At 45.0% G+C, this 25,151-nt stretch overlaps 1 protein-coding gene across 10 annotated transcripts in view; it reads right to left on the bottom strand.

Annotated features, from left to right (window-relative positions):
- Positions 1-25,151, bottom strand: part of arap3 (ArfGAP with RhoGAP domain, ankyrin repeat and PH domain 3) — a 613,394-nt gene that overhangs the window by 74,307 nt on the left and 513,936 nt on the right. For all 10 annotated transcript variants that reach the window (XM_068044105.1, XM_068044114.1, XM_068044106.1 and 7 more), the window contains 5 exons: positions 18,427-18,532; positions 12,839-12,986; positions 3,551-3,619; positions 2,609-2,683; positions 1,382-1,499 (listed from right to left, as the gene is read on the bottom strand). In XM_068044105.1, coding sequence (XP_067900206.1) covers positions 1,382-1,499; positions 2,609-2,683; positions 3,551-3,619; positions 12,839-12,986; positions 18,427-18,532 — 516 coding nt within the window. The remainder of the gene's footprint in view (positions 1-1,381; positions 1,500-2,608; positions 2,684-3,550; positions 3,620-12,838; positions 12,987-18,426; positions 18,533-25,151) is intronic.

Raw genomic sequence — 25,151 nt, 5'->3', positions numbered from 1 at the left:
GTCGCTGGCCAGGCCAGCATTTATTGCCCATCCCTAATTGCCCTTGAGAAGGTGGCGGTGAGCTGCCTTCTTGAACTGCTGCAGTCCACGTGGGGTAGGTCCCCAACTATTATTGTCCTACAGGTTTTGCACTCAGAAATTTGCCTATATATTTGTTCTTCTATCTCCCTCTCACTATTTGGGGGTCTATACTACACTCCTAGTATTGTGACTGCCCCTATTTTATTTCTGAGCTCAACCCATATGACCTCACCTGATGATTGATTTAGCATATCATCCCTCCTCAAAGCTGTTATTGATTCCTTAACCAATAATGTTACATCCCCTCCTTTTTTATCCCCTTCTATCAAGCCTGAACACTCCACATCCAGGGATGTTGAGCTACCAGTTTTGCCCCTCTTTAAGTCAAGTTTCTGTTATAGCAATAATATCGTGTTGCCATGTGTCTATCTGTGCCCTCAGCTCATTGGCTTTATTTGCTATATTCCTTGCATTTAAATAAATACCTTTTTAAAACTACCAAATTCCTGTGCTGCACACTTTTTAATCTTTGCTTCGTCTGTCTTTCAGAGTCACTCGCTAATTTTCTGCCTCCTGTTCCCTGCTCTGAAACTGCCCTCAGGTTCCCATCCCCTGCCAAACTAGTTTAAACCATCCCCAACAACACCAATAAACCTCCCTGCAAGGATATTCGTCCCAGTCCCGTTCAGGTGTAGACCGTCCGGCTTGGACAGGTCCCACTTTCCCCAGACCGGTCCCAATATCCCAGAAATCTGAAGCCCTCCCTCCTGTACCATCTCTCCAGCCACACATTCATTTGTTGTATTTTCCTATTTCTATACTCACTAGCACGTGGTTTTGGGAGTAATCCAGAGATTACTACCTTTGAGGTCCTGCTTGCTAATCTCTTTCCTAACTCCCTAAACCCCTCATCTTAAATACACACAGCAGGGAGCTGGGAAATTAGCAAACTGGAGAGCGGCCAGTTTTTTAAAAAACTTTTTATCCAGGGAATGACCTAAGACCTAATAAAAGCAGTACTACTGCCACTGGCCGAAGTTAACAAACTCTGCACAGATTTGGGATCAAACATGGGACCTTGCAGTTCAATTAGCTCATTGTACATGCTATGAAGCATTTATTTATCAGACCAGTAGTGGAAGCCGGAGATTGTTATCACAGAATCACAGAATTGTTACAGCGTAGAAGGAGGCGATTCAGCCCATTGTGTCTGCACCGATTCTCCGAATCGAATTCACCTAATGCCATTCCCCATTGCAATGATGTTATTTAAATGTGGTGACTGAACAGTAATTTGACATTCTTTCATGCCTGCTGCAGTTCTTAAATATGCACCCAGTGGAAAGATTCAGCCACTCACCCAATTCACCATTTTCAATGGCTTCGAAGGTGACCCAGACGTCCTTTTCTCCAGCTAATATGTTTTTCATATCGAGCACCTGATTCGTCAATTCCTCTGATGTCATTGTAGGTGATACCTGTAAGTGCAGGTGTGTCATCAGAAATGACTTTCCAGTGCAACCAAATCATAGTGACAGTGAAACTAAAGACCCATAATGCACATTTTTTGAAATGTTTTATTCATTCATAGGATGTGGACATCGCTGGAAAGGCCAGGATTTATTGCCCACCCCGAATTGCCCTTACAAAGTTGGTGTAGTGGTAATGTCATGATGACATTTGAACTAATGTCTTTGGGTTACTAGTAATATAACCACTGTGCTACTGTATAGTGACAGTGACGTTGAAGACCCACAACACATGCTGACAGTGACCCACAAACCTGCCACTTTAAACTGTAACACAAGGAATTCCTGAAACAGGAAAAGACTCCACCTTCCCAGCTCTTCGTCAAACTTTGAAATCCTTTCTAACAAATGCATCTCGTTTAGATTGACTGCTTTGATATCATTCTCTGGTCATTTATCTCAATCTATTATACTTTTGGGTGAAAGGATTCCCCTTATGCCTCCTCAGTAATGACTTGTGTTGCCTGATATTTAAACCCTGAAGAATAATGAATGGACCACACAGGAATTAAACAGAGAGAGAGAGATACAGCACTGAAATAGGCCCTTTGGCCCACTGAGTCTGTGCTGACCATCAACCACCCATTTAAACTAACCCTATTTTGCCTCTCACATCCCCACCTTCCTTCAACTCTCCTACCTACACTAGGGGCAATTTTTACAATGGCCAATTTACCTATCAACCCACAAGTCTTTGGCATGTGGGAGGAAACTAGAGCACCTGTAGGAAACCAATGCGGTCACAGTGAGAACTTGCAAACTCCAAACAGGCAGTACCCAGAACTGAACCCAGGTTGCTAGAGCTGGGAGGTTGTGGTGCTAACCACTGCACCACTGTGCCACCCCTTGTTCTTAAACATGTTCCATATAGCTTCATTGCTTTTGCACATTTTGTTTAACAAACTATATAGTATAACTGGAATGTAGAAAATGGCACTAGAGACAAGTAAATCGCAATAAATGACAATGCCCCTTTTGTTTGCACCCAGGACCTTGTGCTGAAAACCCTACAGGCTGCTCCGAAAAATTGATGATTTTCTCACACATTTCAAACTCACCTTGAGTGTAATGCAACAGTCTGTCTTCTTTGTCTCAATATATACCTCCATGATTAGATCCCCAGCCTGGGAAAGCTGTAAACCAAACAAACTCTGTTAGGAAGTATATACTCTCTGTGACTCACACTCGACTGCATCAATCTGAGAGGTCAATTTATCAAACTTCCAATTTCCAATGAATGTGTAACTATGGTAACTCCAAGGAAGCACTGGGTTGAAATTAGGATTACTGTGGCCTGCATGTAATCTGAAATGATTTTATCACAGCCCAATTAAACCATTCCTTCTGTAAATATAACTATACTACAACAATCACTTTCTCATTTCCATTTATTCTTTTGTTGTTCTCTGCCTTTCTTGAGATCCTGGTGCAACATGACATCAAGCAAACTGGTGACCACTCCCCAGGCTATGTGATGGGCATAGCCTAGCTCCAGCTTAGTTCTTCTTCATCTACCAACATTTGTGCCCTCCCTACCATCTCTCACCTCAAGTAGAACTCTCACATCTCCTCCAAGCAGCTTAGTTTATCCTTTCCATGTCAAAACTTTTTGGTCCCTTCAACAAATCTTAACTCTTTTTATGAAGGCTAGTAGAGCCTGAGTCAAGAACTGCTTTAGTAAAGTGAACTCCAGGTCACTGCAATGCAATGCCTGGGTAGAAGTCTTTGAGCAAGCTTTTGGTCACCTGTCCTAACATCTCCTTATATGTCTCAGGGCCAAACTTTGTTTGATCACACTCCTGTAAAGCACCTGGGGACATTTTACTACATTAAAGGTGCTATATAAATGCAAACTGTTGTTGTTGTCTTGTTCAGCTTTTGTCAGAGTTCAGCTGGAGACTGCGATATGTTCCCAAATCTCCTGAAGCTGTGAGCCTAGAGTCTCTCAAGATGAAGGTGTTGACCATTCATCACCTTTTAAAGAGATTTGATTTACCCACCTGGACATCTTTCCATGTAGTGATTAAACTGTTTTCCAAATCCATCTGTGTCACATGGTCATCGTCAATCTGTCACATACAACACACAGCAGAGTCACACAGGGGTTTCAATAATTTTACCATCTGTGTCTCTTATTTTAAAAAGAATCTTTCTAAAGCAGTGAAGAGATGAAGGGGCTATCTGAAAACATTATCACAAGGACAGAAGGGAGTGCTGGGTGAGTGTTGGCAGCTACATTTAATACAATGGCCCAGAAAACCTGGGGGCATGGGGGTGGAAGATTCTAGGGATGGGCAGGTCCTGAGCAGACAGAGCTTGTAAGCAATGAAGTGGAGAACCCACTTGCCTAATTTTTTAATTAATAATCAATTTTCAACCTTCTCAAGGGAAATTAGAGATACACAAAAATGCTGGCCTTGCCTGAGACACCTTGATCCCATGAAAGAATACATTTTGGAGTCTTTTTCATTGTTGAAAAAGAGTTGTAAGCAAAGGATGACTCTTTGTACATCTGTTCAGCTACACCAAACATTAAGAAGCAAATTTAAGGTAATTGGCAAAAGACCAGAGGCAACATGAGGGAATATTCTTTTCTTACGCAGTGAATTGTTGTGATCTGGAATGCGCTGCCGGGAATGGCAGTGGAAGCAAGATCAATAGTAACTTTCAAAAGGGAATTGGATAAATACTTGGTGAAAATTGACACAGCTATAAGGAAAGAGCAGAGGAGTGGGACTAATTAGATAGCTTTATCAATGAGTCACACAGGCATGATGGGCTGAATGGCCTCCTTCTGTCACCTGAGGAAAAGAGTGTTTGAGGACAAAGACCTCAAACCTGGCACCGAGCTCATGGTCTACAGGGCAGCAGTGTTACCTGCCCTCCAGTATTCGTCGGAAACGTGGACACTGTACAGCAGACATCTCAAAGCCCCGGAGAGATATCACCAGCGGTGCCTCCGCAAGATCCTGCAAATTCAGTGGACAGGACAGGCACTCCAATATCAGTGTCCTCTCTCAGGCCAACATCCCCAGTATCGAGACACTGGTCATGGCTAGTTAGTTAAGCTGGGCGGGCCACATCATCTGCATGCCTGACTCCCAAAACAAGCTTTCTATTCCGAGCTCCATCACAGCAAGAGGCTACCAGGAGGGCAGAGGAAACGCTACAAGGATGACCTTATAAAGTCTCCCTGGAAAAATGTGACATCTCCACCGATTTGTGGGAATCTCTTGCCCAAGACTGCCCATTATGGTGAAGAAACATCCACGAAGGTGCCAGCCAGTTTGAAGACCATCGACATGCCCAGGCAGCGACCAAGCGCTAACAGCGGAAGGAGTGTTTGAAAATTTGAACATCTCATTCACTTGCCTCATCAAATACCACCTGCCCCACCTGTGGCAGAGTGTGCGGATCCAGAATTGGACTATTCAATCACCTAAGTATCCACAATCTGGGAGTGGAAGAAAGTCATGCAACTGCTGCCTTGTCCTTCTCGTTGGTAGAGGTCGCAGGTTTGGAAGGTGCTGTCTAAGGAGCCTTGGTGCATTGCTGCAGTGCATCTTGTAGATGGTACACACTGCTGCCACTGTGTGTTGGTGGTGGAGACAGTGAATGTTTGTGGATGGGGTGCCAATGAAGTGGGCTACTTTGTCCTGGGTGGTGTGGAGCTTTTTGAGTGTTGTTGGAGCTGCACCCATCCAGGAGAGTATTCCATCACACTCCTGACTTAGATTAGATTTAGATTAGATTAGAGATACAGCACTGAAACAGGCCCTTCGGCCCACCGAGTCTGTGCCGAACATCAACCACCCATTTATACTAATCCTACACTAATCCCATATTCCTACCAAACATCCCCACCTGTCCCTATATTTCCCTACCACCTACCTATACTAGTGACAATTTATAATGGCCAATTTACCTATCAACCTGCAAGTCTTTTGGCTTGTGGGAGGAAACCGGAGCACCCGGAGGAAACCCACGCAGACACAGGGAGAACTTGCAAACTCCACACAGGCAGTACCCGGAATCGAACCCGGGTCCCTGGAGCTGTGAGGCTGGAGTGCTAACCACTGCGCCACTGTGCCGCCCCTGTGCCGACTTGTATCTTGTAAATGATGGACAGGCTTTGGGGAATCAAGAGTTGAGTTACTCAGCGCACGATTCCTAGTTTCTGACCTGCTTTTGTAGCCACAGTATTTATATGGCTACTCCAGTGCAGTTTCAGTTGATAGTGGGGGATTCAGCGATTGTAATGCCACTGAATGTCAAGGGGAGATGATTAAATTCTCTCTTGTTGGAGATGGTCATTGCCTGGCACTTGTGTGACACGAATGTTACTTGCCACTTATCAGCCCTAGCCTGGACATTGTCCAGGTCTTTCTGCATTCCTACACGGACTGCTTCAGTATCTGAGGAGTCGCGAATGGTGCTGAACATTGTGCAATCATCAGTGAACATTCCCACTTCTGACCTTATAATTGAAGGTCACTGATGAAGCAGCTGAAGATGGTTAGGCCTAGGAAATTACCCTGAGGAACTCCTGCAGTGATGTCCTGGAGCTGAGATGATTGACCTCCAACAACCACAACCATCTTCCTTTGTGCTAGACAAGACTCCAACCAATGGTGTGTTTTCACAGAATCACAGAATAAAACAGTGCAGAAGAGGACCTTTGGCTCATCGAGTCTGCACCGATGCATTAAAACACCTGACCTGTCTGCCTATTTGCCAGCACTTGGCCCATAGCCTTGAATGTTATGACGTGCCAAGTGCTCATCCAGGTACTTTTTAAAGGATGTGAGGCAACCTGCATCTACCACCCTCCCAGGCAGTGCATTCCAGACCGTCACCACCCTCTGGGTAAAAAGGTTCTTCCTCATGTCCCCCTTAAACCTCTTGCCCCTCACCTTAAACTTGTGACCCCTCGCAACTGACCCTTCAACTAAGGGGAACAGCTGCTCCCTATCCACCCTGTCCATGCCCCTCATAATCTTGTACACCTCGATCAGGTCACCCCTCAGTCTTCTCTGCTCCAGCAAAAACAACCCAAGCCTATCCAACCTCTCTTCATAGCTTAAATGTTCCATCCCAGGCAACATCCTGGTGAATCGCCTCTGCACCCCCTCCAATGCAATCACATCCTTCCTATAATGTGGCGACCAGAATTGCACACAGTACTCCAGCTGTGGCCTTACCAAAGTTTTGTACAACTCCAACATGACCTCCCTGCTTTTGTAATCTATGCCTCGATTGATAAAGGCAAGTGTCCCATATGCCTTTTTCACCACCCTATTAACCTGCCCTTCTGCCTTCAGAGATCTATGGACAAACACGCCAAGGTCCCTTTGTTCCTCGGAACTTCCCAGTGTCAGGCCATTCATTGAATACTTCCGTGTCACATTACTCCTTCCAAAGTGTATCACCTCACACTTTTCAGTTAAATTCCATCTGCCACTTTTCTGCCCATTTGACCATCCCGTCTATATCTTCCTGTAACCTAAGATACTCCACCTCACTGTTAACCACTCAGCCAATCTTTGTGTCATCCGTAAACTTACTGATCCTACCCCCCACATAGTCATCTATGTCATTTATATAAATGACAAACAATAGGGGACCCAGCACAGATCCCTGTGGTACGCCATTGGACACTGGCTTCCAGTCACTAAAACAGCCGTCTGTCATCACTCTCTGTCTCCTACAGCTAAGCCAATTTTGAATCCACCTTATCAAGTTACCCTGTATCCCATATACATTTGCTTTCTTGATAAGTCTCCCATGTGGGACCTTGTCAAAGGCTTTGCTGAAATCTATGTAAACTACATCAACTGTACTACCCTCATCTACACACCTGGTCACATGCTCAAAAAATTCAATCAAATTTGTTAGGCATGACCTCCCTCTGACAAAGCCATGCTGACTATTCCAAATCAAATTTTGCCTCTCCAAGTGGAGATAGATTCTCTCCTTCAGAATTTTCTCCAATAGTTTTCCTACCACTGACGTGAGACTCACTGGTCTGTAGTTCCCTGGCTTATCTCTACAACCTTTCTTAAATAGTGGGACCACATTAGCTGTTCTCCAGTCCTCTGGCACCTCCCCCATGGCCAGAGAGGAATTAAAAATTAGGGTCAGCACCCCTGCAATCTCCACCCTCGCCTCCCACAGCATCCTGGGACACAAATCATCCGGACCTGGAGATTTGTCCACTTTTAAGCCTTCCAAAACCTCCAATACCTTGTCACTCCCTATGACAATTTGCTCAAGAACCTCACAGTCTCTCTCTCTAAGTTCCATATCTACATCCTCATTTTCTTGGGTGAAGACAGATGTGAAGTATTCGTTCAACACCCTACCAATGTCCTCTGGCTCCACCCACAAATTTCCCCCTTGGTCCCCAATGGGTCCTACTCTTTCCCTGGTTATCCTCTTCCCATTGATATACTTATAGAATAACTTGGGATTTTCCCGACTTTTACCAGCCAGAGCTTTCTCCTATCCCCTCTTTGCTCTCCTAATTGCTTTCTTAAGCTCCATCCTACACTTTCTGTATTCCACTCATGCTTCCATTGATTTGCTCTCCTTGTATTTGCTAAAAGCCTCTCTTTTCCTTCTCATTGTACCCTGAATGTTTCTGGTCATCCATGGTTCTCTGGGCTTGTTGCCCCTATCTATTACCCTAGAGGGAACATGTTGGGCCTGTACCCTCCCCATTTCCTTTTTGAATGCCCCCCACTGCTCTTCTGCAGACTTCCCGACAAGTAACTCTTTCCAGTCTACCTTGGCCAGATCCTGCCTTATTTTACTAATTTTATTTATTTTCCCCCTGATTCCCATTGACTTCAGTTTTGCGAGGGCACCTTGATGCCATACTTGGTCAAATGCTGCCTTGATGTCAAGGGCAGTCACTTTCACCTCACCTCTTGAGTTCAGCTCTTTTGTGCATGTTTGAACCAAGGCTGTAATGAGGCCAGGAGCTGATTGGCCCTGGCGGAACCCAAATTGAGCATCACTGAGCAGGTTATTGCTAAGCAAGTGCTGCTTGATAGCACTGTCAATGACACCTTCCATCACTTTACTGACGATCGAGAGTTGACTGATAGGGCAGTAATTGGCCAGGTTCGACCTGTCCTGCTTGTTGTGTACAGGACATACCTGGGCAATTTTCCACATTGCAGGGTAGATGCCAGTGTTGTCGCTGGAACAGCTTGGCTAGGGGGCACGACAAGTTCTGGAGCACAGGTCTTCAGTACTATTGCCGGAATATTGTCAGGGCCAATAGCCTTTGCAATATTCAGTGCCTTCAGTCGTTTCTTGATATCAAGCGGAGTGAATCAAATTGGCTGAAGACTGGGATCTGTGAAGCTGGGGACTTCAACTGGAGGCCGAGATGGATCATCCACTCGGCACTTCTGGCTGAAGATGGATGCAAATGCTTCTGCCTTATCTTTCGCACTGATGTGCTAGGCTCCCCCATCATTGAGGATGGGGATATTTGTGGAGCCACCTCCTCGAGTTAGTTGTTTAATTGTCCACCACCATTCACGACTGGATGTGACAGGACTGCAGAGCTTAGATCTGATCTGTTGGTTGTGGGATCACTTAGCTCTGTCTATCGCATGCTGCTTACACAGTTTGGGGTGCAAATAGCCCTGGGTTGTAGCTTCACCAGGTTGACACCTCATTTTGAGGTATGCCTGGTGCTGCTCCTGGCATGCCGTCCTGCACTCTTCATTGAACCAGGGTTGGTCTCCTGGCTTGATGGTAATGGTAGAGTGGGGGATATGCTGGGCCATGAGGTCACAGATTTTGGTTGAGTACAATTCTGCTGCTGCTGATGGCCCACAGTGCCTCATGGATGCCCAGTTTTGCATTGCTAGATCTGTTCGAAATCTATGCCATTTAGCACGGTGGTAGTGCCACACAGCATGACGGTGGGTATCCTCAATGTGAAGATGGGACTTCGTCTCCACAGGGACTGTGTGGTGATCACTGCTACCAATACTGTCATGGGCAGGTGCATCTGCGGCAGGCAGATTCATGAGGAAGAGGTCAAGTATATTTTTCCCTCTCGTTGGTTCCCTCACTACCTGCCACAGACCCAGTCTAGCAGCTATGTCCTTTAGGATTCGGCCAGCTCGGTCAGTAGTGGTGCTACCAAGCCACTACTGGTGATGGACATTGAAGTCCCCTACCCAGAGTACATTCTGCATCCTTGCCACCCTCAGTGCTTTCTCCAAGTGCTATTCAACATGGAGGAGTACTGATTCATCAGTGAGAGGGGGCGGTAGGTGGTAATCAGCAGGAGGTTTCCTTGCCCATATTTGACCTGATGTCATGAGACTTAGGGTCCGGAGTTGATGTTGAGGATCCCTCCCTAATGTATAACCACTGTGCCACCACCTCTGCTGGGTCTGTCCTGCCTGTTAGACAGAGATGTTCTCTGTGAGACAATGAAAAGGCAATAAATAAGAAAAAGATCATAAATTAGGGGCGGACTTTATCCAGCTCACCACTGATCTCGGCAGCGAGCTTCAGAAATGGCACAATGCACCATGGAGCCACCGCGAAATTTAGCACGATGGCTCATTTACATGGCCAGGGCAGTCCGATCATTCCCGATGACGTAGAGGGGGCAGGTGCTACGTCCCCGGCAATAGCCAGCACCACTGCGCAGGTGCCAGTGCCATTTTTAAAGGTCTTTCAGCCCTTTATTTAAATTTGAAAGTTTAAAGTAACAGGCCCTGAAAGATTAAAAGGAAAAATTTATTCAAAGTTTCAATCCCCTCGTCCACCCCCCACAATGACTGGACAATTTATTAATTGCCCTGTCCCGACAAAAGAAATCTCACGATCCCGACCTTCTGCCCCACAAAGTTTAGAACCTTTAACTTTCAACCCCTTCCCACCATCCCCTCCACCAATCCCAGTGGTTTTCCCCACTCCTCCCCGCCCTGAAAACTCACCTGCTCCCCCCTCTCACCCAGTGTGCCGCCTCGGATCTCCAAACGGAGATGCAAAGGTGCAGGAATTCCGGAAACCGGCCGGAATATTGCAGCGGGCTGGCCGTCATGACAAGGTGAGTATTTATTCATTGATTTAAATAGATGTAAACATTTTAATGAAGTTTCTGTTGCTGAGTGGCAGGGGGAGCCGCCACGAGGCCTTGTCGCCAGTAAAATGGGGCGGGGCCTTCCCGACGTCAAAGTCTGTGGCGGGCCTCCACCAGAGGCAGTTTCCGGGCCCCCCGCCATGACCCCTGACGTCGGGGGGCCGGTAAAATCCAGGCCTAGATTAATGAGTAAGTGGGACATATACAGTGAATGGCAGGGCCCTGGGGAGTGTTGTTGAGCAGAGAGATTTGGGGTGCAAGTACATAGTTCCCTGAAAGTGGCAACACAGGTAGACAGGGTGGTGAAGAAGGCGTATGGCATGCTTGCCTTCATCAGCCGAGGTATTGAGTACAAGAGTTGGGACGTCATGTTACAGTTGTACATAACATTGGTTAGGCCGCATTTGGAGTACTGTGTACAGTTCTGGTCACCGCACTATAGGAAAGATGTGATTAAGCTAGCGAGGGTGCAGAAAAGATTCACAAGGATGTTGCCTGGTTTGGAGGGCTTGAGTTATAAAGAGAGATTGGATAGGCTGGGTCTGTTTTCCCTGGAGCGAAGGAGGCTGAGAAGGGACATGATAGAGGTATATAAAATTATGAGAGGCATAGATAGGGTAGATAGCCAGAGTCTGTTTCCCATGGTAGGGGTGACTAAAACTAGAGGGCATAGATTTAAGGTGAGAGGCAGGAGGTTTAAAGGGGACCAAAGGGGTAAATTTTTCACACAAAGAATAGTGGGTATCTGGAATGAGCTGCCTGAGGAGGTGGTGGAGGCATGAACAGTAGCGACATTTAAGAGGCATCTGGACAGGCACTTGAATTAGCAAGGCATAGAGGGATATGGAATTAATGCATGCAGATGGGATTAGTATAGATAGGTATTATGGTTGGCATGGACGCGGTGGGCCGAAGGGCCTGTTTCTATGCTGTACGACTCTATGACTCTATGAAAAGGCATGGGAGACATTGATTGTAAAACCCAAGTGAGCCAGGAATGGCTAACGTCTTTTCCCAGATGTGCACACAGAGGCCTGGATGTTATTGTCATTGAGTAATGAGACATTTTATTTACTTGTTTAATGCATACAAAAAAGATCAGAGGAAAAAAAACATCAAACCTATCAGTGCTCAACCCATCCACTAGATGGTGCAACTCCCTCTCATGCTCTGATAAAAACTCACTCCTGCAGTGGCAAATCACAATTTCAACAATAATCGTCAGAAATTCCTTCCTGATCTGCAAGAGATGGCAACATGACCCATCCCATTTAATTCATCCAATGTCACCCAGTTCCTCCCACTTTGGTTCAATGTCCTTCTAACTCTAGACTCTTAACTGCAAAATGTTTTGAGTTTCTCTCCTGTTACCCTTTATGACAGCTCTCACTTCAATCCAGATGTTGCTTTTTGGCTTCTGGGCCAACAGAAAAATTCTCAACCTGAAGTCCAGCAGAAACATGGAAATAAGGTAGAGACAGAACAGGAATCCATAAGCTTTGGGGTTTTCAGCCAGTTAAGACCCTTTCCTGGGCTACAGGGGGGAAACTATGAGAATTAAAGTTGCTTTCTGTCATAATGGATGCATTTGTCTGGAAAGTGTCTGTGCTGATGCTGAGCGAAGCATAGGTTTTACCTTTGCTGTAACGTCATTAACCACAAGCTCACACAAGAATGCTAACTTAGTCATACTGTTTGTCATTAGCAGGGAAAGAGATTCGAACAGATGGGCAAAAAGTCTTTCATATTAAATGGAATGGGCATTGATTCTCGTGCTTCAATCCAGGAGCTTGTTTTTGGCTTCTGGGCCAACAGAATAATTCTCAACCTGAGGTGCAAGAGGGCATGGAATAAGGTTGAACATTATGGAGCTATAGTGTCTCATACATCCTTGTGAAGTTTCATCAAAAACATTCAACATCCCACATACAACTAGCAGATGTCACATGCCAGATCTTCCCAATTCCCTTCCATTTCACTTCCCTAAGAATTCCAGGTCTGTAGGAATTCCTGGAAATGCCCTATTATTGAACAATGTAAAGAATATTTTAACATTAGAATCTGGATCCCACATCATTCATCAATCACAGCATTAAGGAAAGAAAAAAGCAACTCTCCCCATGTTTGTGTGGAATTGTATTAATGATATAATTCAGGTGTAGTTACTTACATCAAACACTGACACATAGTTACCAATGAGGTCTTCAATCACCCTCACTTCCTGCTCCCCTTTCCCATCTGTCTGAAACAAGCTGGGAGCGAAAAGCAGCGACAGGTTCTTCGTGCACATCTGATTCAGGTCTGCACATTTCTGAACCCTGTTTATATGGGGAGATGGAGGAAAAAACTTTACTTGTGTACAATGGGATTGGCGTGCCTCTCTTATCTCTATCTTGGTCCTTGTTTTCTGGGCCAAGAGAAAAACAGTCAACAAGACATTAGAAATAAGGTGAAAGATTGTGGAGCTCAGTTTCTGATTCTACCACTCGTGGTTGTTGCAGCATATTCAGAGCTTTCCTGCATTCCCTTGTTGATGAACATGAATACAACAATATTACAGCACAGACTGGATTTGGCCTTTGGATCGGCCCATGACCAAAGGGTTCTTAGCCTGCAGTATGCAGAATGAATACAACCTCTATTTGTTTCATTAACTCCCACCCAGATCTCTGCTCTTAAATCTTCTCTTGAAAACATATCATTGACATTCACTGCCGATTGTGGCAAACACAAGGATGTACTACAGTAGAAACACAAGAAGTGTTAAGGGAGGTGCCAGAGGATTGCAGAATGGCCAATGTGACACTCGTATTCAAGAAAGGGTGTAAGGACAGTGCAACAACTACAAGCCAGGTAGTTTACATCAGTGGTGGGAAAGGTTTTAGAAACAATAATCAGGGAAAATATCAACTGACATTTGAAGAGGTTTGAGTTAATTAAGTATAGCCAGCACAGATTTGTAAAAGGCAGATTATGCTTGACTAATCTAATTGAATTTTTTGATGAACTAACAGAGACAGTTAATGAAGGGAATGTGGTGGAGATTGTTTATATGAATTTTAAGAAAGCATTTGATAAGGTGCCAAATAGAAGGCACGTTATCCAAATTGAGGCTCATGGAATATGAGTGTCAGTATTCAACTGAATAAAAATTAACTGAAGGACAGAAAACAGTGAGTTGTAGTAAATGGTTGCTTTTCAGACTGGAAGATGATAGACAGCCGTGTTCCCCAACAGTCAATGTTGGGACCACTTAATATATATCATTGGAATACAGAGTAGAATCTCAAAATTTGCTGATGACACCAAACTTGGAGGTGTAGAAAACAGTGAGGATGCTATGAACCACCTACAATAAGACATAGATAGGCTAGTAGAATGGGCAGACAGGTGGCAGATGGAATTCAATACTGAGAAGTGTGAGGTGATGCATTTTGGCCGAAGCAATAAGGAGAGGCAATATATACTTAATGGCACAGTTCTAAAGTGTGGACAGGAACAGAGGGACTTGGGGGTGCATGTGTATCGATCTTTGAAGGTGGCAGGACATATTGAAAGAGTGGTTAGCAAAGAATATGGATTCTTGGGCTTAATAAATAAAGGTATTGAATACAAAAGCAGGGAAGTTAGGCTGAACCTTTATAAAGCTCTGGTTAGGCCCCAACTAGAGTATTGCCTCCAGTTCTGGTCACCACACTTTAGGAAGGATGTGAGGGTCCTTGAGAGGGTGCAGAGGAGATTTACCAGAATGGTTCCATATATGGAGGATTTTAGTTAGAAGGTTAGGCTGGAGAAGCTGTGTTTGTTCTCCTTAGAACAAAGGGGATTGAGGGGAGATTTGATAGAGGTTTACAAGATTATGGCCGGCTTAAATAAATTAGACAGGGAAAAATTGTTCCCATTAACTAATGGTACAAAGACTAGGGGACACAGATTGAAAGTTTTGGATAAACAATGCAGGTGGAATATGAGGAAGCACTTTTAATGCAGCGGGTGTTAATGACCTGGAACTCGCTGCCCACGAGGTTGGTGGAAGCGGAGACAATCAGTGACTGTAATTGTATTGTCAGTTGAGGGAAACAGACTTGCAGGGCAATGGGGATCGAGCTGGTGAGTGGCCTGACTGGATTGCTTTGTGAACAGCCAGCTTGGACTCAATGGGCTGACTGGCCTCCTTTCTGTGCCATAAACGACTCTATAACACAGAAAGTACTGGAAACACTCAGCTGTTCAGGCAGCATCTGTGGAGAACAAAGGAGTTGATGTTTCAAGCCGACACTCTTTCAGCAGAACTGCATTCATAGCATTTTGCTTTTGTTCAAGATAGTATACCTTACTTTTATGGGAAATAAGTGATAAAAGTAAGATATTTGCAGAGCTAGATGGAATTATACCATGAACCAATACATGAGACAATTGGAAATCTTTTTTTAATATTCTTTCATGAGATATGAGCGTCACTGGCCAGGCCAGCATTTATTGCCCATCCCTAATTGCCCTTGAGAAAGTGGCGGTGAGCTGCCTTCTTGAACTGTACACTCCTTGGGGTGTAGGTACAACAACAGTGCTGTTAGGAAGGAGTTCCAGGATTTTGACCCAGCAACAGTGAAGGAACAGCGATATAGTTCCAAGTCAGGATGGTGTGTGATTTGGAGGGCAACTTGCAGGTGGTGGTGTTCCCATGTATCTAATGCCTGTGACCAGAGTCAGACAGAGCGTGAGAGAGAAGAGCATGGTGGGAGCAGAGGTTTAAAAAGTGTGCCAAAAGCCCAGAGTCGGAGACCGGAGTCAGACAGAGCGAGAGACAGAGAGAGAAAGGGGCATGGCAGGAGCGTAGGTTTAAAAAGTGCGCCAAAAGCCCAGAGTCGGAGAGCAGAGACAGACAGAGTGAAAGAGAAAGAGAGGAGCAGAGTAAAATCAAGAAGTGACATCAGAGTGATGTTACAATGAACAGAGAGAGCAGGGAAGAAGCTAGCTGTTTGGTGAGTATCTGGTAAGTAATTAAGGTCCATTCTAGTAGAAGAACTAGTGGTAAGCTTAATAAAATGCATAAAAAAGGGAAAATAAAATAAAAAATTGAACAAAATAATTAAGTAGTTAATTAAAACACATTAAGGATGGCAGGACAGGTGATGTGTCACAGCTGCAGCATGTGGGAACTCCTGGATGCCAGTGTGATCCAGGGCAAACATGTCTGCAGTAAGTGTTTGTGGCTTGAAGAGCTTCGGCTTAGAGTCATTGAACTGGAGTCTGAGCTGCAGATACTGCAACACATCAGGGAGGGGGTAAGTTACCTGGACATTTTGTACCAGGAAGAAGTCACACCCCTTAGGATAGGGTCTTCTGATTTGGTCAGTGATCAGGGACAGGAGACTGTGGCTGCAGCTGAGGCAGGTAAGGGAACCCACAGGGCAGGAGTGCAGGAGCCTCAGTCTTTACGATTGTCCAACAGGTCTGAGGTTCTTTCAGCTTGTTTGGATGAGAGTGGGGGGCTGCAGGGTGGATGAACAACCTGACCATGGCATCATGGTACAGGAAGCCATTCAAGTGGAGGGAGAAAAAAGAATGTAGTGATAGTAGGGGACAGTATAGTTGTGGGGTTGACACTGTTCTCTGCAGCAAAGAGCGAGAGTCCGGACAACTGTGTTGCCTGCCCAGTGTCAGGGTTCAGTACATCTGCTCTGGGCTGGAGAGGAACTTACAGTGAGAGGAAGAGGATCCAGTCATCGCGGTCCATGCAGGTACCAACGACATAGGCAGGACAAGGAAAGAGTTTCTGCATAGTCAGTATGAGGAACTAGACTCCAAATTAAGAAGCAGAACCTCAAAGGTAATAATCTCTAGTAACTTTCTGACAAGCTGTCATTATTTCTTCCTTTGTACTCCGTCATAAAGTGTGGTTAATGTTAGGTGGCCTGTACACCACTCCCACAAGTGACTTCTTGCCTTTATGATTTCTCAGCTCTACCCAAACTGCTTCTACATCCTGGTTTCCTGAACTTAGATCATCTCTCTCTATTGCGTTAATACCATCATTAATTAACAGAGCTACCCTTCCACCTTTTCCTAGCTTCCTGTCCTTCCTAAATGCCATGTACCCTTCAATATTCAGGTCCCAATCTATGTCGTCCTGCAGCCATGTCTCTGTAATGGCTATCAGATCGTACTTATTCATTTCTATTTGCGCTCTCAGTTCATCTGTTTTGTTCTGAATGCTACGTGCATTCAGATACAGAGCCTTTAGTTGTGTCCTTTTATTATTTTTGTAACCTCTAGCCTTAACTGTTGATCTAGTGGGGATGTTCACTGATACATGCACAATTGTCAGTACCATTCACAATTCGCGGATACTGAAGCAGTCCATGTCCACAGGCAGCAAGACCTGGACAACATTCAGGCAAGTAACATTAGTGCACACAGGTGCCAGGCAATGACCATCTCCAACAAGAGAGAATCTAACCATCTCCCTTGATGTTCAATGACATTACCATCACTGAATCCCCATCATCAGCATCTATGCTTAGCAGGACCAGCCATATAACTATTTTTTTTTTGTGGGATGTGGGTGTCGCTGGCTAGGCCCACATTTATTGCCCATCCCTAATTGCCCTTGAACTGAGTGGCTTGCTAGGCCATTTCAGATGGCATTTTAAGAGTCAACCACATTGCTGTGGGTCTGAAGTCACATGTAGGCCAGACCAGGTAAGGACAGCAGATTTCTTTCCCTAAAGGACATTAATGAACCAGATGAGGTTTTACAACAATTGACAACGGTTTCATGGTAATCATTAGACTAGCTTTTTAATTCCAGATCTATTAATTGCATTCAAATTTCACCATCTGCAGAAGTGGGATACAAATCCATGTCCCCAGAGCATTAGCCTGGGGTCTGGATTACTAGAACATTACTACTACATTACTACTGCGCCACCACCTCCCCTACTGTGGCTGTAAGAGTACGTCAGAGGCTAGGAATTCTGTGGCGAGTAACTCACCTCCTGACTCTCCAAAACCTGCCCACCATTGACAAGGCACAAGTTGGCAGTGCAATGGAATACTCTCCACTAGCCTGGATGAGTGCAGCTCCATCAATACTCAAGAACTCGACAACATCCAGGACAAAGTAACCCGCATGATTGGCTCCCCACCTTCAAGATTCACTCCTTCCACCACTGGCACACAGTGGCAGCAGTGTGTACCATCTACAAGATGCACTGCAGCAACTCACCAAGCCTACTTCGACAGCACCTTCCAAACCTGTGACCCCTACCACCTAGAAGGACAAGGGCAGCAGATACATTGGAACACCAGCACCTGCAAGTTTCCCTGCAAGTCATGGACTATCCTGACTTGGAAAATATTGACGTCCCTTCACTGTTGCTGGGTCAAAACCTGGCACTCCTTCCCTAACAGCACTGTGAGTGTACTTTCACCACACGGACAGCAGTGGTTCAAGAAGGTGGCTCACCACCACCTTCTCAAGGGCAATTAGGGATGGACAACAAGTGCTGGTCTTGCCAGTGATGCTCACATCCCATGAAAGAATAAAAAAAAGTAAAGAATAGTATAGTGAAAACTTTGCTTCAGGAAGCCAGTCTGCTGACTACTGCACAAAGTTCATGCAGCAGATGCAACATTTTATGAAGCGTGAATGTTGGTGAAAACAGTTTCTTGAAAGACTCTACCAAGATGCCAGCATCCCTTCCGAAGGAACTGTTTACCTGACCCCAGCATAAACAACTGATAAAGGAGACCAACCTGTATAGATGACCAATCAGAGCAGCCAGAGTCATTCTATTGACTCTTGGGAGTACACGAATGATTTCTTTGTATTGCTTCAGTCTCTGGGGTTTGTGAGGAATCTCTGAAAGAAAGGGATACAAACCAAATCACAGCATTTTGCTCTTCTTCTTGAGGTGTATGTTGAACTATTAGTCTGCATATATCTGGTATTCAATATTTATCCTTCTGTCAACATCTATAGGAGATCATAGGAAATAGGAGCAGGAGTTGGCCATTTGATCCCTGGAGCCTGCTCCGCCATTCAACTAGATCATAGCTAATCTTCTACCTCAACACCACTTTCCTGCACTATCCCCATATCCTTGATGCCTTTAATATCTAGAAATCTATCAATCTCTGTCTTGAATATACTCAATGATTGAGCCTCCACTACCCTCTGGGGTAGAGAATTCCAAAGATTCACCACCCTCTGTGTGAAGAAATTCCTCCTCATCTCAGTCCTAAATGGCCTACCCCTTATTCTGAGACTGTGTCCCCTGGTTCGAGAACCCCCAGCCAGGGGAACAATCCTTCCTGCATCTACCCTGTTGAGCCCTGTAAGAATTTTGTATGTTTCAATTAGATCACCTCTCATTCTTCCAAACTCTCGCAAATATCGGCCCATTCTCCTCAATCTCTCCTCATAGGAAAACCCCGTCAACCTATTCATCCTAGGAATTAGTCTGGTGAACCTTTGTTTCACTCCCTCTAAGGCAAGTATATCCTTCCAGAGGTAAGGAGACCAAAACTGTTCGCAATAATTGAGGTGCGGTCTCACCAAGGCGCTATACAATTGCAGTAAGACATCTTTACTCCTGTACTCAAATCCTGTTGCAATGAAGGCCAACATACCATTTTCCTTCCTAATTGCTTGCTGCACCTGCATGTTAGCTTTCAGTGACTCATAAACAAGGACACCCAGGTCCCTTTGGACATCAACACTTCCCAATCTCTCACCATTTAAGAAATACTCTACATATCTGTTTTTCCTACAAAAGTGGATCACTTCACATTTTTTCATATTATATTCCATGTTCTTACCCTCTCAATTAGCCTGTCTAAATCCCCTTGAAGCCTCTTTGCATCCTCCTCACAACTTACATTCCTACCTAGTTTAGTGTCATCAGAAAACTTGGAAACATTGAATTTGGTCCCCACATCCAAATTACTGATATAGATTGTGAATAGCTGGGGCCCAAACACTGATCTTTACGGAACCCATTGGATTCTGAAAATCCAAATGCACCACATCCACTGTGTCATGCAGGCTCCCACCTGCCAGGAATGAGACACATTAATTTTGCCACATGAACATTGATTTTTAAACTGTTACTGGAGGAAAGAAAGAACTTGCTTTAAAATGCCCCGCCTGGGAGGGTGGTAGAGGCAGGTTGTCTCACATCCTTTAAAAAGTACCTGGATGAGCACTTAGCACGTCATAACATTCAAGGCTATGGGCCAAGTGCTGGCAAATGGGATTAGGTAGACAGGTCAGGTGTTTTAATGCATCGGTGCAGACTCGATGGGCCGAAGGGCCTCTTCTGCACTGTATAAAGGAATTAAGGGATACGGTGAGAGTGCAGGTAAGTGGATCTGAGTCCACGAAAAGATCAGCCATGATCTTATTGAATGGCGGAGCAGGCTCGAGGGGCCGGACGGCCTACTCCTGCTCCTAGTTCTTATGATCTTATTATTCGGTGATTCTGTAAAAAAAAACCAGACGCTTGACTGGAATGGCATGTGCATAGTAACAGACAGTGCTTGGAAAGGATAAAGGGGCCACTCCCTGCTCCAATTTAATCCACAATGGACTTTTGATTACCAGACATTGAAGGTGGAGAAGCTAGCATTCCAGGTTAACTGCTAAGATGGCTGAATACACAAACAGACGTGGTCAGACCAGTTTAGTCATGTGACTGGCTGTTGGAGTTATTTGAATTTGAACTTGCCACAGAGAATTTGAACTCAGAAAGCTGTTTGCTCCTGGACTGGAAAAGACCTCTCTCCTGCCTGCTCTCATCTCACTCTCACCAGCTTCGGAATCCATTGAAGACACATGAACCCCAATAGAGAGAAATGTCTCCTACAGTGAACAAGGTTTAAGAAGAATACTGGGCCCCAACAAAAAGCAAGATCTAGTAACAAGCAAGGACTACAGCGAGTTCGAAGCATGGTAACAAAAACCCCTCTTCAGAAATTGCCTCAAACCTCTTTACTATATTTTTATTCTGCTCTTTTCTGTCTCTATTTGCATGTGTGTATCACGTATGCATGCTAGCGTGGGGCACGGGGTGTATCAGTAGGCATTAACCGATTTAGAGTTTAAGTTTTAATCAATTTCACTTTTCTTCTTTCAACCTAAGAAAGCCTGTTTGTGCTCATTTCTTTGCTTTATAATTGGAAAGTGGTGAACAAGGATTCACCAAGGGGGAGCAAAAAACACGGTGTACTTAAAATTAAAACCCTGTTACAATAAGACCAAGGGAAGGTTGAGAAAGGCTCCTCGACACCTTTCTCATCTGGTCATAACAACTGGTTCCCCTTTATCTATTCTGCTAGGTACATCCTGAAAAAAATCCAACAGCTTTGTCAAACATGATTTCACTTCAATAAATCTATGTTGACTCTGCCCAATCCTACCATTATTTTCTCAGTGTCCAGTTATCGCATCCTTTGTAATAAATTCTAACATTTTCCCTACTACCGATGTCAGACTAACAGCTCTGTGGTTTCCCATTTTCTCTTTCCCTTCTTTCTTAAATCTCTCTTTGGCCTCCTCATCTCGAGAGACAATGGGTAAGCAACTGGAGGTGGTCAGTGGTGTGTGGAGCAGCGCCTGGAGTGGCTATAAAGGCCAATTCTAGAGTGACAGGCTCTTCCACAGGTGCTGCAGAGAAATTTGTTTGTCGGGGCTGTTACACAGTTGGCTCTTCCCTTGCGCCTCTGTCTTTTTTCCTGCAAATTACTAAGTCTCTTCGACTCGCCACACTTTAGCCTTGCCTTTATGGCTGCCTGCCAGCTTCTTAAATTCTTAAATAGTAAGGTTATATTTGCCACCTTCTAATCTGCAGGAACCGTTGCAGAACCTATAGAATTTTGGAAGAGGATCACCAATGCATCCACTATATCTACAGCCACCTCTTTCAACACTCTGGAATGTAGATCATTAGGTCCACGGGATTTATCAACTTTCAGTCCCACGAATTTATACTTTTTTACTAATACTAATTTCATTCAGTTCCCCATTCCCACTAGTCCCTTGGTTCTCTAGTATTTCTCGGAGATTTTGTGTATCTTCCTCTGTGAAGACAGATACAAAGGCCTGGATTTTACCAGTCCTCCGGTGTTGGGGGTTGTGGCAAGGGAGCCCAGAAGATTCTGCCAAGAGTGGCCTGCCTCAACCCCCGACGGCACGAAGGCACCGCCTCATTTTACCGGCGACAGCAAGGCCTTGGTGCGGCCCGCCTTCATTTGTGTTGCAAAATGTATTCAAAGAAATGTAAATACACCGACCTAGAAAGGGCAGCCATCCCACGCCAACATGCAAAGAAGAACAGTACAGCACTGGAACAGGCCATTCGGCCCTCCAAGCCTGCGCCGATCTTGATGCCTGCCTAAACTAAAACCTTCTGCACTTCCGGGGTCCGTATCCCTCTATTCCCATCCTATTCATGTATTTGTCAAGATGTCTCTTAAATGTCGCTATCGTACCTGCTTCCACCACCTCCCCCGGCAGCAAGTTCCAGGCACTCACCACCCTCTGTGGAAAGAACTTGCCTCGCACATCCCCTCTAAACTTTGCCCCTCTCACCTTAAACCTATGTCCCCTAGTAACTGACTCTTCCACCCTGGGAAAAAGCTTCTGACTATCCACTCTGTCCATGCCGCTCATAACTTTGTAAACCTCTATCATGTCGTCCCTCCACCTCCGTCATTCCAGTGAAAACAATCCGAGTTTATCCAACCTCTCCTCATAGCTAATGCCCTCCAGACCAGGCAACATCCTGGTAAACCTCTTCTGTACCCTCTCCAAAGCCTCCACGTCCTTCTGGTAGTCTGGCGACCAGAATTGTACGCAATATTCTAAGTGTGGCCTAACTAAAGTTCTGTACAGCTGCAGCATGACTTGCCAATTTTTATACTCTATGCCCCAACCGATGAAAGCAAGCATACCGTATGCCTTCTTGACTACCTTATCCACCTGCGTTGCCACTTTCAGTGACCTGTGGACCTGTACGCCCAGCTCTGTCTGCCTGTCAATACTGCTAAGGGTTCTGCCATTTACTGTATACTTCCCACCTGCATTAGACCTTCCAAAATGCATTACCTCACATTTGTCCGTATTAAACCCCATCTGCCATTTCTCCGCCCAAGTCTCCAACTGATCTATATCCTGCTGTGTCCTCTGACAATCCTCATCACTATCCGCAACTCCACCAACCTTTGTGTCGTCCACAAACTTACTAATCAGACCAGCTACATTTTCCTCCAAATCATTTATATATACTGCAAAGAGTAAAGGTCCCAGCACTGATCCCTGCGGAACACCACTAGTCACATCCCTCCATTCAGAAAAGCACCCTTCCACTGCTACCCTCTGTCTTCTATGACTGAGCCAGTTCTGTATCTATCTTGCCAGCTCACCTCTGATCCTGTGTGACTTCATCTTTTGTACCAGTCTGTCATGAGGGACCTTGTCAAAGACTTTACTGAAGTCCATATAGATAACATCCACTGCCCTTCCTTCATCAATCATCTTTGTCACTTCCTCAAAAAACTCCATCAAATTAGTGAGACACGACCTCCCCTTCACAAAATCATGCTGCCTCTCGCTAATAAGTTTGTTTGTTTCCAAATGGGAGTAAATCCTGTCCCGAAGAACCCTCTCTAATAATTTCCCTACCACTGACATAAGGCTCACCAGCCTATAATTTCCTGGATTATCCTTGCTACCCTTCTTAAACAAAGCAACAACATTGGCTATTCTCCAGTCCTCTGGGACCTCACCTGTAGCCAATGAGGATGCATAGATTTCTGTCAAGGCCCCAGCAATTTCTTCCCTTGCCTCCCTCAGTATTCTGGGGTAGATCCCATCAGGCCCTGGGGACTTATCTACCTTAATGCTTTGCAAGACACCCAACACCTCTTCCTTTTTGATAATGAGATGACTGAGACTATCTACACTCCCTTCCCTAGGCTCATCATCCACCAAGTCCTTCTCTTTGGTGAATACTGATGCAAAGTACTCATTTAGTACCTCGCCCAATTCTTCTGGCTCCACACATAGATACCCTTCTCTGTCCTTGAGTGGGCCAACCCTTTCCCTCGTTACCCTCTTGCTCTTTATATATGTATAAAAAGCCTTGGGATTCTCCTTAATCCTGTATGCCAATGAATTTTCATGACCCCTTTTAGCCCTCCTGACTCCTTGCTTAAGTTCCTTCCTACTGTCTTTATATTCCTCAAGGGATTCGTCTGTTCCTAGCCTTCCAGCCCTTACAAATGCTTCCTTTTTCTTTTTGACTAGGCTCACAATATCCCGCGTTATCCAAGGTTCCCGAAACTTGCCAAACTTATCCTTCTTCCTCACAGGAACATGCCGGTCCTGGATTCTAATCAACTGACGTTTGAAAGACTCCCACATGTCAGATGTTGATTTACCCTCAAACAGCCGCCCCCAATCTAAATTCTTCAGTTCCTGCCTAATATTGTTATAATTAGCCTTCCCCCAATTTAGCACCTTCACCCGAGGACTACTCTTATCCTTATCCACAAGTACCTTAAAATTTATGGAATTATGGTCACTGTTCCCGAAATGCTCCCCTACTGAAACTTCGATCACCTGGCCGGGCTCATTCCCCAATACCAGGTCCAGTACTGCCCCATCCCTAGTTGGACTATCTACATATTGTTTCAAGAAGCCCTCCTCTCTGTCTAAATGAATCTGTTGTGAGCATTCCTCCCTCATCCTTCATCCTCTAATTTAAAGAAACACCAATTCCTTCCCTTACCACCCTTGAAACAAATCAAATAGTTTGGCAGCTTAAGGAGCCAATCCTCAACAGAAGGGTGTTGGCAGAGGGGCTGAGATAAAGTTTTCCTCAGACTTCAGCAGATGTGGGTCTGGAGTCATGAGGCAGGGGGACAAATCTCCCTTTCTTAAAAAAAATTATACCAAATTGTGTCGTGAAAGTAGGCCCAAACCAAGGGAAATGTTTCTTCATTGTGCTGTTTGTGAAGACAAGCAGTAGGAAATATGTTTTTGCGACTGCATAGCAAATACAATGAACATGGTATTTTGTTCAGATACGACTTGAAAATAAAGTACACCACAGAATCACAGAATTGTTGCAGCACAGAAGGAGGCCATTTAGCCTGTTGCCTCTGCGCTGGCTCTCCGAAAGAGCAATTTATCTAGTGCCACTCCCCCACCTACTCCCCGTAGCCCTGCAAGTTCTTCCTTTTCAGATAACAATCCAATTCCCTCTTGAAAGCCTTGATTGAATCTGCCTTCACCACACTCTCAGGTAGTGCATTCCAGATCCTAACCATTCACTGTATCAAAAAGTTTTTCCTCATGTTGCTGCTGCTTCTTTTCTGTGCCCTCTTGTTCTCAGTCCTTCCACCAATGGAAACAGTTTCCCTAACTACTTTCCAGACCCCTCACGATTTTGAACATCTCTATCAAATCTCCTCTCAAT

This window comes from Heterodontus francisci, chromosome 12 (assembly GCF_036365525.1).
Source record: "Heterodontus francisci isolate sHetFra1 chromosome 12, sHetFra1.hap1, whole genome shotgun sequence".
In the NCBI taxonomy this organism is placed as follows: domain Eukaryota; kingdom Metazoa; phylum Chordata; class Chondrichthyes; order Heterodontiformes; family Heterodontidae; genus Heterodontus; species Heterodontus francisci.
Note: the sequence above shows the minus strand (reverse complement) of the source record. Positions and strands in the feature narration are given on the sequence as shown.